Source organism: Macrobrachium rosenbergii, chromosome 6 (genome assembly GCF_040412425.1).
Source record: "Macrobrachium rosenbergii isolate ZJJX-2024 chromosome 6, ASM4041242v1, whole genome shotgun sequence".
In the NCBI taxonomy this organism is placed as follows: domain Eukaryota; kingdom Metazoa; phylum Arthropoda; class Malacostraca; order Decapoda; family Palaemonidae; genus Macrobrachium; species Macrobrachium rosenbergii.
The window spans coordinates 65,372,082-65,384,971 of record NC_089746.1 but is presented as its reverse complement, the minus strand read 5'-3'; the positions used below and the strand labels follow the sequence as shown (position 1 = coordinate 65,384,971).

Here is a 12,890-nt window from a genome sequence, read left to right as displayed (position 1 = left end):
AAACTATTCCCATGTGAATACCCGTTTCATCTTGTACCCAAAAAATACTCCTACACGTGTAAAAAAAAATTCCTATTGCATCTTATGAAAAACTACACCCATGTCTAAAAAAAGTACCCATTTCATCTTATAAACAAAAAAATACTCCCACACACGTGTACAAAAATACTCATTAATCTTACACATACAAAAAAAATCCAAAACGCGTGTAAAAAATTACCCATGTCATCTTATGCCAAAAAAAAAAAATACTCCCAAACACTTTTATAAATATACATGAAAAAACTACTCCCAAAAAAAAAAAAAAAAAAATACCCTTTCATCTTGTACAAAAAGAAACTACTTCAATATATGAAAAAATACACATTTCAGCTTATAAAAAAAAATAGTCCCCTGTATAAAAAAAAATATCCATTTCAACTTACATAAAAAAACTAACAAAAAAAAAAAGCTACTCACATGTGGAATAGGAGTCGGTGGATGACTGAGAGAGCGAACGGCTTCGGTACCTCCGACGGGAAGATTTGCTTCCGCCTCCTGGCATGGCCAGTTCACCCTGCGGAGGAAGAGAAGGCAAAATCAATAATAATAATAATAATAATAATAATAATAATAATAATAATAATACCTTTAAAATATATGTTTTGACTCAAGAGTCCAATTACGTTGATTAATGTCTGGATCTGTTAACATATATGTATAAATATATAATATACATATATATATATATACATACATACATATATATAATATATATATACACACACGCACACACACACTGACATACTCACACACATAGGCATTAAAATCTAAAAGGCAGGAAACTCTGCACTCAGCTACCTGGCGGACATTCACACCCAGCAGAGCAAAGACGGAGCCATTAACTAATTCCCCAGAAGCCGATATCAGCAATTAAGTGCAACTGTCGTTGGGCGAGAGTGACTCTGAATCCTCCGCCAATTAGGGAGCAATTCCTTTGGCCAGGTGGGACCCCTCATCCTTACCTAGGTACCAGTATGCTTCGGTTGAGGATATATATATATGTATGTATATATATGTATATATAGGTGTTTATATATATATATATGTATAATAAGGTAAGAATGCATAATAATATAAAAAATGTGTGAAAGGTGACGTTTTCTGTAGCCTGAATTGTGCTTGGATGGTTTTGGACAATATAGAGGCGTGGTTTTGCTAGGAGATTTAAATGCAAAAGTAGTAGGAGACTTAAAAACAGAAGCAGAGGGAGATGTAAATACGAAAGTAGAAGGAGACTTAAATGCAAAAGCGGAGGGAGATTTAAATGCAAAAGTAGGAGGAGACATAAATGAGAAAGTAACAGAATATTTAATTGCAAAAGTAGTAGGAGATTTAAATAAAAAAAAAAAAGTACGTAGCACAAGCAGATATGGCATAGTATGTATGGGGAGTCTAACGTAAATAAGAATGGGGGGGTATCATTCTAGAAATGTGTTAGTCGAAAAGTGCTTGGTCACCAGCTCAACATAGGTCGCAAATAAAGTCACTTCCATTATTTCCAACAAAGGAAGGATTTGGAATTTGTTAAGGTTACAGTCCTCCTGGGCCTCGCAAGGCTCATAGGGCCGGCGCTGAACAGTGTGTCGCTAGGCCCACTGTTTAACCTGCAGCCTGAGGGCTGGTACCAATTTTCTTACTAACCCTCTCGAGTCTTCAGACCGCTAGGTTGGCTGGCCACCGGGTTTATGCAATGGCACCATCCCCAAGCCACCAGTGACTGGCGGGATTCGAACCCCGGTCCTCTCGACTGGTAAGCAAGAACCTTACCATTGCACCACCACGGCAAACTTATGTTACATAATACTTAATCTTAAAGATGCCTAAGGGAAGGTAGGGGACACTTGACATTTATAGCCAGGTGAATTTTCATATTTAAATATATCCCCTACCCCAGTTTTTAACAATTTCTACCATTACCAGAGATACCATGACCTTGAAAATAGGTAAATGTCAGCAGACAAAGCCAAATTCAGTCAAGATCTAATAATAATAATAATAATAATAATAATAATAATAATAATAATAATAATAATAATAAACAACTTCCCCATGGCATTGTTCGATATCAACTCCATATCTGGGGCTTAGGACTAAAAGATTCATGGGACAGTCCGTTTACAGAGGTCACCTAAGGTCACCTGTTGATGACCTGTTATCAGAACCGCCTCCAGGTCATTCAGGAAAGGTCATCAGCCATCTTGGGAAGAGAGAGAGAGAGAGAGAGAGAGAGAGAGAGAGAGAGAGAGAGAGAGAGAGAGAGAGAGAGAGAGAGAGAGAGAGAGAGAATCCTTCTTCGCATCATTTACTTTCCTTTTCTACTGGGAATGAAATTGTGTAATCTTAAAGCACTTTTTCCTTCTCTCTTGGGAATGAGAGAGAGAGAGAGAGAGAGAGAGAGAGAGAGAGAGAGAGAGAATCCTTTTCTCTCTTCTCCTGGGATCGAAATTGTGGAACCAAAGTCGACAACAAGACACGAGAATTAGATTAAGGCAAGATAGTTGGAAAACTTTAAACAACTCGAATGATTTCGTCATGGTCTGGTCTGGTCCATTCACCAAAATTGATTCCTCTCCTGAGTCTGGAAGTTACCTAGACCTAGGCCTAGACTGAATAGTGGATTACCTGAAGTCAAAGATGCTTATCACTTTCATGTCCGGGTGGTAGTGCATTTTGTTAGTGAATTGTGATTGCTTATTGACTTATTAGTGTCAGGTTTAAAAAAAAAAATCATTGGTGCTTAATTTTTTGTGGTGTTTCTCTAAATTTGAGAATTTTTTATATTTTTTTCAATATGGTCTGGAAGCTATGAATATTATTAATCCAGTTAATGTAATATCAAATCTTATCGATAAGTAAGTTATTGAAATGTGTATCCAGGATATGAACGGATTAATCTCTCTCTCTCTCTCTCTCTCTCTCTCTCTCTCTCTCTCTCTCTCTCTCTCTCTCTCTCTCTCTCAACAGGTTCATTCCCAGGAGAGAAGGAAAAAATGTTAGGAATAATGGATTTTCTCTCTCCCTCTCTCCCGGGATTATAATACAATGTAGTAGGCAGTTTCAGCTCAATAACCATGGAATTTTCCAAACTTTTGTTGACCGTGGTTGACAGACTCTCTCTCTCTCTCTCTCTCTCTCTCTCTCATATATATATATATATATATATATATATATATATATATATATATATATATATATATATATATATATATATATATATATATATATATATATATATATATACATATTACGTACACAGTATATATATTATATATGCATATTATATATATACACACGTCTTTCTATTTTTAGAAATATTAATATCAACAAACGTTTCCTCATCCTGAAACAAAACTAACCAAAAAACTGTCCACTAATAATTAATTGTAGTACAGAAACAATAACAAACGAATGTATCCCACAAGAATTTCTGTAGCAGAAATCTTCAAAAAAATGACAAATTTATTACAAGACCTAGTATATATGTGGAGACACTGATCCTTATAATAAATATCGAATATTTCGTCTATTTAAGAGTGAAATGCCTGTTAAAACTGTATTTAAGACTGAGAATCCTATACTCCTACAGGACTTATAAGGGCAGTGGTTCCCATCGCGGGGCGTTACACCCCACCAGGGGGGCATTTTGATTTTTAAGGGGGCATGGCCGAAAAAAAGGTTTGGAACCACTGACTTAGAAAATAAAAATAAAATAATAAAATCCAAAAAACAAAAAGTACACCCTGTCAAACAAGATAGGATTTAAACTGTCAAATCATCTAGAAAACGGTTTGAGCAGTGTTACTGAATTCACTTAAAGGATTGCAAAGATTCGGTAGTAAGCTCACTTTAAAACGCCTGACTGCTTTGCTGCTGAAAGCCTGCTTGCTTGCTTGCCTCTCTCTCTCTCTCTCTCACACACACATATATATATGACCTATATATATATATATATATATATATATATATATATATATATATATATATATATATATATACATTAATATACATAATCATTTTAATGGAATACATGATTTTGACTTTGACTCTCTCTCTCTCTCTCTGTATATGTATATATATATATATATATATATATATATATATATATACACATACATATATATATATATATATATATATATATACACATACATATATATATATATATATATATATATATATATATACATGTATATAGTAAAATTTAATTGAAAAGAATATTTTTACTTTGCCTGACTCTCTCTCTCTCTCTCTCTCTCTCTCTCTCTATAAATATAGCGTACATATATATATATTTACATGTATATAATAATTCTTAATTGAATAGAATATTTTTACTTTGCCTGACTCTCTCTCTCTCTCTCTCTCTCTCTCTCTCTCTCTCTCTCTCTCTCTCTCTCTCATAAACCTTTTAAACGCAAGCCAGAGTTACTTCTGTAGGAACATAAAAAATTCAGAGTCTTCCCAGACTGTGGTATAGGTAGGTTGTATGAGCTAATTCTAAAAGTTTCACTTTGTATACATAACGGACTGTATAGGTGTAGTGGGTATCAATGGCAGAGGAAGAGGAATCTCTCTCTCTCTATCTCTCTCTCTCTCTCTCTCTCTCTCTCTCTCGCCCACACATACACATACATGAACACAAACAGCAATGGCTACATAATTTCTTCCCGTATGTATGTACTGTATGTATGCATATGAATATGTGTATACATATGTATGTATACATTATATACAGTATATGTATATATATACATATATGTACTTATAAAAATCAACTTGGGACTATCAGTCGATTTAGCATCAACCTGGCGTCACAAATTCAATGGTCACTGATGTCCAAAGGTCAATTAAGTGTAGAGTGTCATGATGACAAAGATAGTGACAGGAATATGTTATAATGACCGAATGTGTCATTATGATAATTAAAACTGAACTGGGACTGTCAATCAATTTAGCATGAACTTTACGTCACAAATTTAATGTCACTGATGTCCAGAGGTCAGATAAGCGTACAGTGATATCATGACAAAGATAGTGACGGGAAAAAGTACAGATGACAGTGAATGAGTCATTATTACCACATGCATAATGAATGCGGTCTGGTAGCGATTATGCCCTAATCAGTAGACGCTGGTACACGTGATAATGTTGCAACTAACGAGAGTTATTCTACGAGAGTGGGTAACGTAAAAAGCTTTTTTTCTTGATAACTAAGTTAATAAAGGAGATAATTATTATTTCTGAATTTCTGAATTTCGAATTCATTCCTGAATAATAATAATAATAATAATAATAATAATAATAATAATAATAATAATAATAATAATTTTCAAGTCTACGGCCCTCGTGGTGGGCTTCTTCCATTTGAATAGGGTTTATCTTCTGAATAATAATAATAATAATAATAATAATAATAATAATAATAATAATAATAATAATTCGTTATTGTCTGCCAAAAGTCAATCTCCGATTGCGGTTCATCCAATTCTGTTCAACCGTTCTTGAGACAAACACACACACACACACAATTAACAATTACCTAATTCAAGTTTTCCAGGTTACTTGAGAAAATAATTAGGGTTAATTGCAAAGGTGTTGGTATGTTATGTCGAGTTTTTGTTTTACTGTTGCAGTTAGTTTGTGTAATTATGCGTGGGGATAATGAGAGAGTAATTAGAAGTAAATTACAGTGAATTATGCAGGTGCCAAAACCGAGGGTGGGAATGATAGAAAAGTAGCTGATGAGATTATATGTGTATATGTACAGTATGTATATATGTATGTGTATGTATATATATGTATGTATATATGTATATATTTATATATATACATATATTTATATATATATGTATATATTATATATACATATATACAGTATATGTATATACATGTATATTTATATATATACATTTATATATAAATATACATATGTATACTATACATGTACACACATACATATATACATACACCCCTACCCCGCCCACCTACAAACAACACGCCTGCTATCCTACCTGGTGCTGGGTGCTCGAACCACAACCATCTTCACTATAATCATTATCATCATTATCCAGATTCCCGTTCAATCTCCCGTTATCATCATCATCATCATCATCATCATCCTCATCATCATCATTATCCGACTTGTTGAGGTCATTGGTCATCTCGTCTCCTTCGTCAGCCCCTGGGTGGCAAGAGAGGCGTTGCCCCCAGCCGCCCGGGATGGGCGTGGGCAGGGCCATCGTGTGCCCATTGATCCGGGTGATGGAGGAGCCGGAGCCCATACGCACCTCGCCCGCGCCGCCCAAAATGGGCGCCCACCCGCCGCGGAGGGAGAGCGTGTAAGTTCTCTGGGCGGGAGTGAGTATTATTGCGCGTGTTCTTTCGCCATTATTATCATCATCATCATCATCATCATTATTATTATTATTATCATTATCGTTACAGCCAATACCGGGTATGACACGACCGTCATCGTACCATCATTATCATCATCATCATTAGATAATGACTTCCATTATTATTATCATCATCATCATCATTATCACTACAGCCAATACCGGGTATGACACGACCGTCATCATATCATCATCAGATAATAATGACTTGTATAATGAACAGTTTACAGAAATGAATTCAAATCGCAATCAATTTCGCGAGCGTCATCGTATCACCCTTATAGTCATCATCAGATAATAAATGTCACCGTACAATGATTGTTGTTTGCGGAAGTGAATGTCAACAAAGAGAGAAATATCCGCAGTATATTATAATTATATTATGAGAGAAAAGTATACTCAGCCCAGGCACTCAAGAATATTTCAAGTTTCCGTTTTATATATATATATATATATATATATATATATATATATATATATATATATATATATATATATATATATATATATATATATATATATATATATATATGTATATGGCCCTGCGCCGAAATAAGGAATATTATTATTATTATTATTATTATTATTATTATTATTAATAGTAATAGTAATTTAATAAACAAAATACTACTGTATTTCCATTGTGCCAATAAATAAAAAAATACACTCTTACTAACACTGAATTATATTAATACATTTCCATTATGTCAATAAATTATGAGAGAATGAAAAAAATATCTTCATACCAGCCCCTCACGAATATTTCCATCAATATAAATAAGGAGAGAAAAAATAAAAAAATAAACAATTCGCTTATCCAAAGACCACAACGGCAGAAAACGGCTTGCCAACAACTCGATAAGGATCGAAGGGCGTCACACTTAAGAGAATTCTCTCTTATGTGCCAATGTCAGCAGACACCTATGTCACGCCGTTTCAAGTGACTTCTAAAAAAGAAAAAAAAAAGGAATGACTAAACAGTGGATGTTATTGCTCTTTTGACCCCTCAGGTATAGTAAAAAAATTATCTGACTGAGAAAGTATTTATATACATACATACATATATATATATATATATATATATATATATATATATATATATATATTTTTTTTTTTTTTTTTTTTTTTTTGCCTGTGACGATGGTAAATTTTTTTTCATGCGATATTGGTAAATTTTTTTTTGTCTGTGACGCTGGTAAATTTTTTCTTTCACGTGACATTGGTAAATTTTTTTTGTCTGTGGCGCTGGTAAAATCATTTCAGTCATTAATTCTTTTTACCTGTGATGCTGGATTGTTTTTTTTTTTGGCTGTGATGCTGGTAAAAAAAGTTTTTTTTTTTACCTGTGACGCTGTTAAAGTATTTATTTAATTAGTCTTTTTTACCTGTGACGCTAGTAAATTATTTTTAAATTTTTTCTTTTTAACCTGTGACGGTGGTAAATTATTTTCTGGAAATTTTTTTTGCCTGCGGCGCTGGTAAAAAAAATTGTTTTTTTTTTTTTTGCCTTTGACGCCGTTTTTTTTTATTTTTTGCCTTTGACACTGGTAATATATTTTTTTTAATGTGACGCTGGTAAATAACATTTTTTTTTGCCTTTGACGCTGGTAATTTTTTTTTATTTTGGCTTTTGACGCTGGTAAATTTTCTCCCTAATTCAACAAACACAACCAAAAATGCCAAAACTTGGCAAAACTATCAAATGAAAGACAAAAAATGCCAAAACTAAACGTCACTATAGAAGAATGATAACGACATTCTCTACAATAATACGACAAATAAAATAAAGAAAAATTATTGAAAATCTCCCGTAGGCGTGTATTTGTCAAACAAACAAACACATTACAAACTGCTAATGGAATGCCACATGACAAAGCAAATACAGAGAACTGCTTACAAAAACAAGAAAGATAAAACGAAAAAAAAAAGCATACACAAGATTTTCTGATAGCACATCTCCTCTGGCGCAGCACGAATGAGCTCCATTGCGTTATTCAGTTTTTATGAGGGAGGAGAAGACCTGCCAAAGTTCATTACTATATTTGTCAGATGGGAAATAAAACAGGTATGTACTCCTCCTCCTCCTCCTCCTCCTCCTCCTCCTCCTCCCCCTTTCCTTTCCCTTCCCCTCCTCTCCTATTCCTATTCCAATTCCGCCACCTCTCCTACTCCACCTCCCTTCTCCTATTCCGCCTATCCTATTCCTATTCCTCTTCCTCTCCTATTCCCCTCCCCCTACGCCCCCTCTCCTATTCCCCTCCTCCTACTACCCCTCCCCTCCTCTCCTATTCCTATTCCTCCTCTTCTCCTATTCCCCTCCCCCTTCCTCTCCTATTCCTTCTCTTCTATTCCCCTCTCCTATTCCTCCTTTTCTCCTATTCCTCCTCTTCTCCTATTCCCCTCTCCTATTCCCTCCCCTAGCCTCCCCCTCTCTTCATCTCCTCCTACTCCTCCTTCCCCTCCCACTCCCCTCCTCTCCTACTCCTCCTCTTCTCCTACTCCTCCTCCCCCCTCCCTTGCCTTCATCTCCTACTCCTCACCACCCTCCCGTACCCCGTCCCTCCCCGCTCTTATCGAACAAACTTCCAAAAAAGAAAACGAAATATGTACACAGAACAAAAACTGATCCAATCGCGATAAAAAAACGGACAAACTGATAAACTCGTGACAAAACGTCTCGCAAAAGGGAACAAAGCACTAATGACAAAGAGACCGGAAGTATTACACAAGAGTAATTACAATCCCAAAACAAAGCAATTCAATTAACAACTTCACGTGGCCTTCAGAGCGAGGTATGTTATTGCAGCGCCGCAATAGGAATATCGGATTACATACGGCTTATCTCTATAAAATACCTAGGGGCTATAAATACATGGTATGTTACACTATAGGTGTATAGTGTGTATAGTCTGCTAACGCTGTTTGACGTTGAAAATACACAATACACAGATATACAATACAGGTAATATTTCTGTTTTAAATCTACAGTCAATAAATGTATGGTATACGACCCGCAAGGGTGTACAGTGTGTATTTCTACTCATGCTGGCGTAAAAAATACAAGAATACACAGCTACACATAAATATACAAGCACATAAGCTAATCACACACAACCTATTTATGAGTCACTTGGCAACCACCGTACATGGGAAATACGAATTACTCCATCCGTGCATAATCATTCTTCATTCTATATTTCCTTTTTTATTTTATTTTGCTTTCCACCCGCATGCTTTATCACCGTGTCTGACAGCGAGATATCGTTTGTGCCAAATTTCCCTAGCTTGCAGCAATTCGCGATTGCTTCATAATCTTTTATTGATAATGTAACCTGCATATTTTGTTCTTGATGATATACTCGCTGCCTAATTCTTATAAATTTTTTTTTGTTTTCCGTGAAGGAATACTATTGTGCCGGCATTGTCTGTCCGTTTGCACTGTATTCTGTCCGCACTTTTTCTGTCCGCCCTCAAATCTTAAAAACTGCTAGGGCTAGATGGCTGTAAATTGCTATGTTGATCAATCCACACTCCAATTATCATACATACCAAATTGCAGCCCTCTAGCCTCAATAGTTTTTATTTTATTTAAGGTTAAAATTAACCATAATCGTGCCTCTGGCTACTATATCTGATAGGCCACCACAGGGGCGTGGTTAAATTTTCATGGGCCACGGCTCATACAGCATTATACTTTAACTTTGTTTTTTTTTAATCGATTTTAAATTTTCATTAATAATATGTTCTTTTCCACTTCTGTTGTGACATACTACAGTCGAGTAACTACGGTGTACATAATTTATTGCTTATGTTACCATCAGAATTCCAGTTTTTTTTTTCTTCCCTAGAAACGATTCGAACCTGGGCCCCTTTGATAAATTTAGCAAATAAATGAAATAAAACTCATCAGTGTTTACGTATGTAAAAACTGCACCATTCAAAATAAATCTAACGCTATCAATCAACTTCAAAACACCAATGAAAAGTTATATGTGAATTCCTGCAACAAAAAAAGTCTGCATGTCCTACGCATGTCAATTCAGCCTATCAATCAATTCGTCAGTTATTTATGCGCTTTCTACATTTGTCCGTTCGACGCAACGGACGGACCCAGGCCTCGGAAATAAACCAATCAATCAATGGAGTCAATCATGAATGCCGGTTGATCACGGGAAAATACATTACAATAGGGAACCCTTTTACCTCCTCCTCATGTACCCCTTCCCTGTCAATCGCACTTTCCTCTGGGTATGAATGCATACATACGTACATACATACATATACATATAAATATATATACACGTATTCATATGTTTATATACGTACAGTATATGTAGATGTATGTATGTATATATGTATGTATGTATGTACATATATATATATACAGCCTATATTATACAATGTATGTATATATACATATATACATACAAACAAACATACATCTTTGGGCGTGGCCTCTGAGTATTTAATGGCCTGCAAATTACTCCGTACATGCCTCATCGCGTGTCAAGTAGATTAGCTTTTGAAGGAGGCAGAGGTGATGGGAATAACGTCTGTAATTACTAAGTGTTTCAGGTATCTACGGAGACTCTCTCTCTCTCTCTCTCTCTCTCTCTCTCTCTCTCTCTTTTTGTATTTATCTTTCAATATGAATCGCAAAATGTTTCTTGATTATGATTCTATATATAATATACACAATATATATTTCTATATATGTATGTATATGCATACATGTGTATATATCTATATATATGTATTATATATGTATATATATATACATATATATGTATATTATATATATCATATATAGAATCATATTCAGGAAAGATTTTACAATTCACACTGAAAGATAAATACATAGATAAATAGAAACATCGAAGAAACGCAAAAAAAAAGGAAAACAAAATGAAAATTAAAAGTTTATGAAATACGAAAACGACACAGAGAGGAACGGAAAAATTAATAAAAATCTGGAAGTTAAAAAATATTGAAAAACTGGCTAATTACAATATACAGAAAAACTGACTGTGGTATAAAAGACACAATGGCAACTTCACAAAGAAATAAAGGAAATAAACAATAGAAAAGTGAAAAAAAATATGCAACGACATAAAAATATAAAAAAATAAAATAAAATAAAAAAGAAAAAATATACTGATTAAGAAAGAGAAAAAAGAAACTGATAAATGTAAGACACAAAGACGGAAGAACACAAAAAAAAAGAGGCAAAAACACGTTCCAACATCACAAAGACAAAAAAAAAGTAATAAAAAACAAATAAAAAATCTACTGATTACGACTGGAACAAAAAAAAAAAAAAGGCTGAAAGTGAGACACTTAAACATTAAAAAAAACATTAAAAGACAAAAACACTCAAAAACATCACAAACAAAAAAAATAAAAAATAAAAAAAAACTACTTATTAAGACTGGAACGGAAAAAACTGCCTAAAAATGCAACGCCAAAAAGAGAAAAAAAAAAGACCATTACAATGATTTTATCCAGCTTAATCTGGAAAGGCTGACGGTGGAGAACGAATCACGGTTTGTTACACCGAATAATGAGGCCGTTTCTTTTCTCAGTTTTTTTTTTTGTTTTTTGTTTTCTTGAGATTCGTTTCAATTGGGAAAGTTTCAAGTGTATTGGCGGGGGAATGATGGTATACAGGAAGTATGCAGAATTCGCCTTGATGGATGTGTTTATATGTGTATATGTATATATACGTGTGTGTGTGTATGTATGTATGTATATATATATATATATATTATATATGTACACGCTGTATATATATGTATATATATATACATACATATATCTATATATATACACTGTATATTTACGTATATATATACATACATATATATATATACATATGAAATTTTACTTCTTCCCTTGTTCACGTTTACTGCTTGAGAGAGAGAGAGAGAGAGAGAGAGAGAGAGAGAGAGAGAGAGAGAGAGAGAGAGAGAGAGAGAGAGAGAGAGAGGGATTAAAAACTATTCTAATAGTTATTTTCAGTCAGAGAGAGAGAGAGAGAGAGAGAGATAAAAACTATTCTAATAGTTATTTTCAGTCCGAGAGAGAGAGAGAGAGATAAAACCTATTCTAATTGTTATTTTCAGTCACAGAGAGAGAGAGAGAGAGAGAGAGAGAGAGAGAGAGTAAATACGCCTTTATTCTCGCTATCCAAACACTGCAATAACCATCCGAAAATAGATAAACTCCGACAAAGTGATTTTAGAGCGAACTGATTAGCAAAAATTCGCTACAAATCACAACCAATCAGTCACAATCGCCCATTAATCCAACCCCACCCCCCTTGAGGGGGGGAGAGGGGGGGGGGTAGCGGAGCCCCCTTGGCCATAATCCTGATTGCTGGTTTTAGCAGATAGCCAGCGTCAACATAAATTAGCCCGCTCCCAAAATCTCGCACTAATTTCTGAAAAGGCTGAA

The 12,890-nt window shown here is 34.5% G+C and overlaps 1 protein-coding gene across 6 annotated transcripts in view; it reads right to left on the bottom strand.

Annotated features, from left to right (window-relative positions):
• The window catches only part of LOC136839669 (adenosylhomocysteinase-like 1), a 296,235-nt gene that overhangs the window by 134,185 nt on the left and 149,160 nt on the right, over nt 1–12,890 (bottom strand). For 4 of the 6 annotated variants that reach the window (XM_067106005.1, XM_067106003.1, XM_067106004.1 and 1 more), the window contains one exon: nt 460–556. In XM_067106005.1, coding sequence (XP_066962106.1) covers nt 460–556 — 97 coding nt within the window. Of the gene's footprint in view, nt 1–459; nt 557–6,053; nt 6,390–12,890 lie in introns of all 6 variants that reach the window. The other 2 variants (XM_067106002.1, XM_067106001.1) reach the window with 1 other exon arrangement.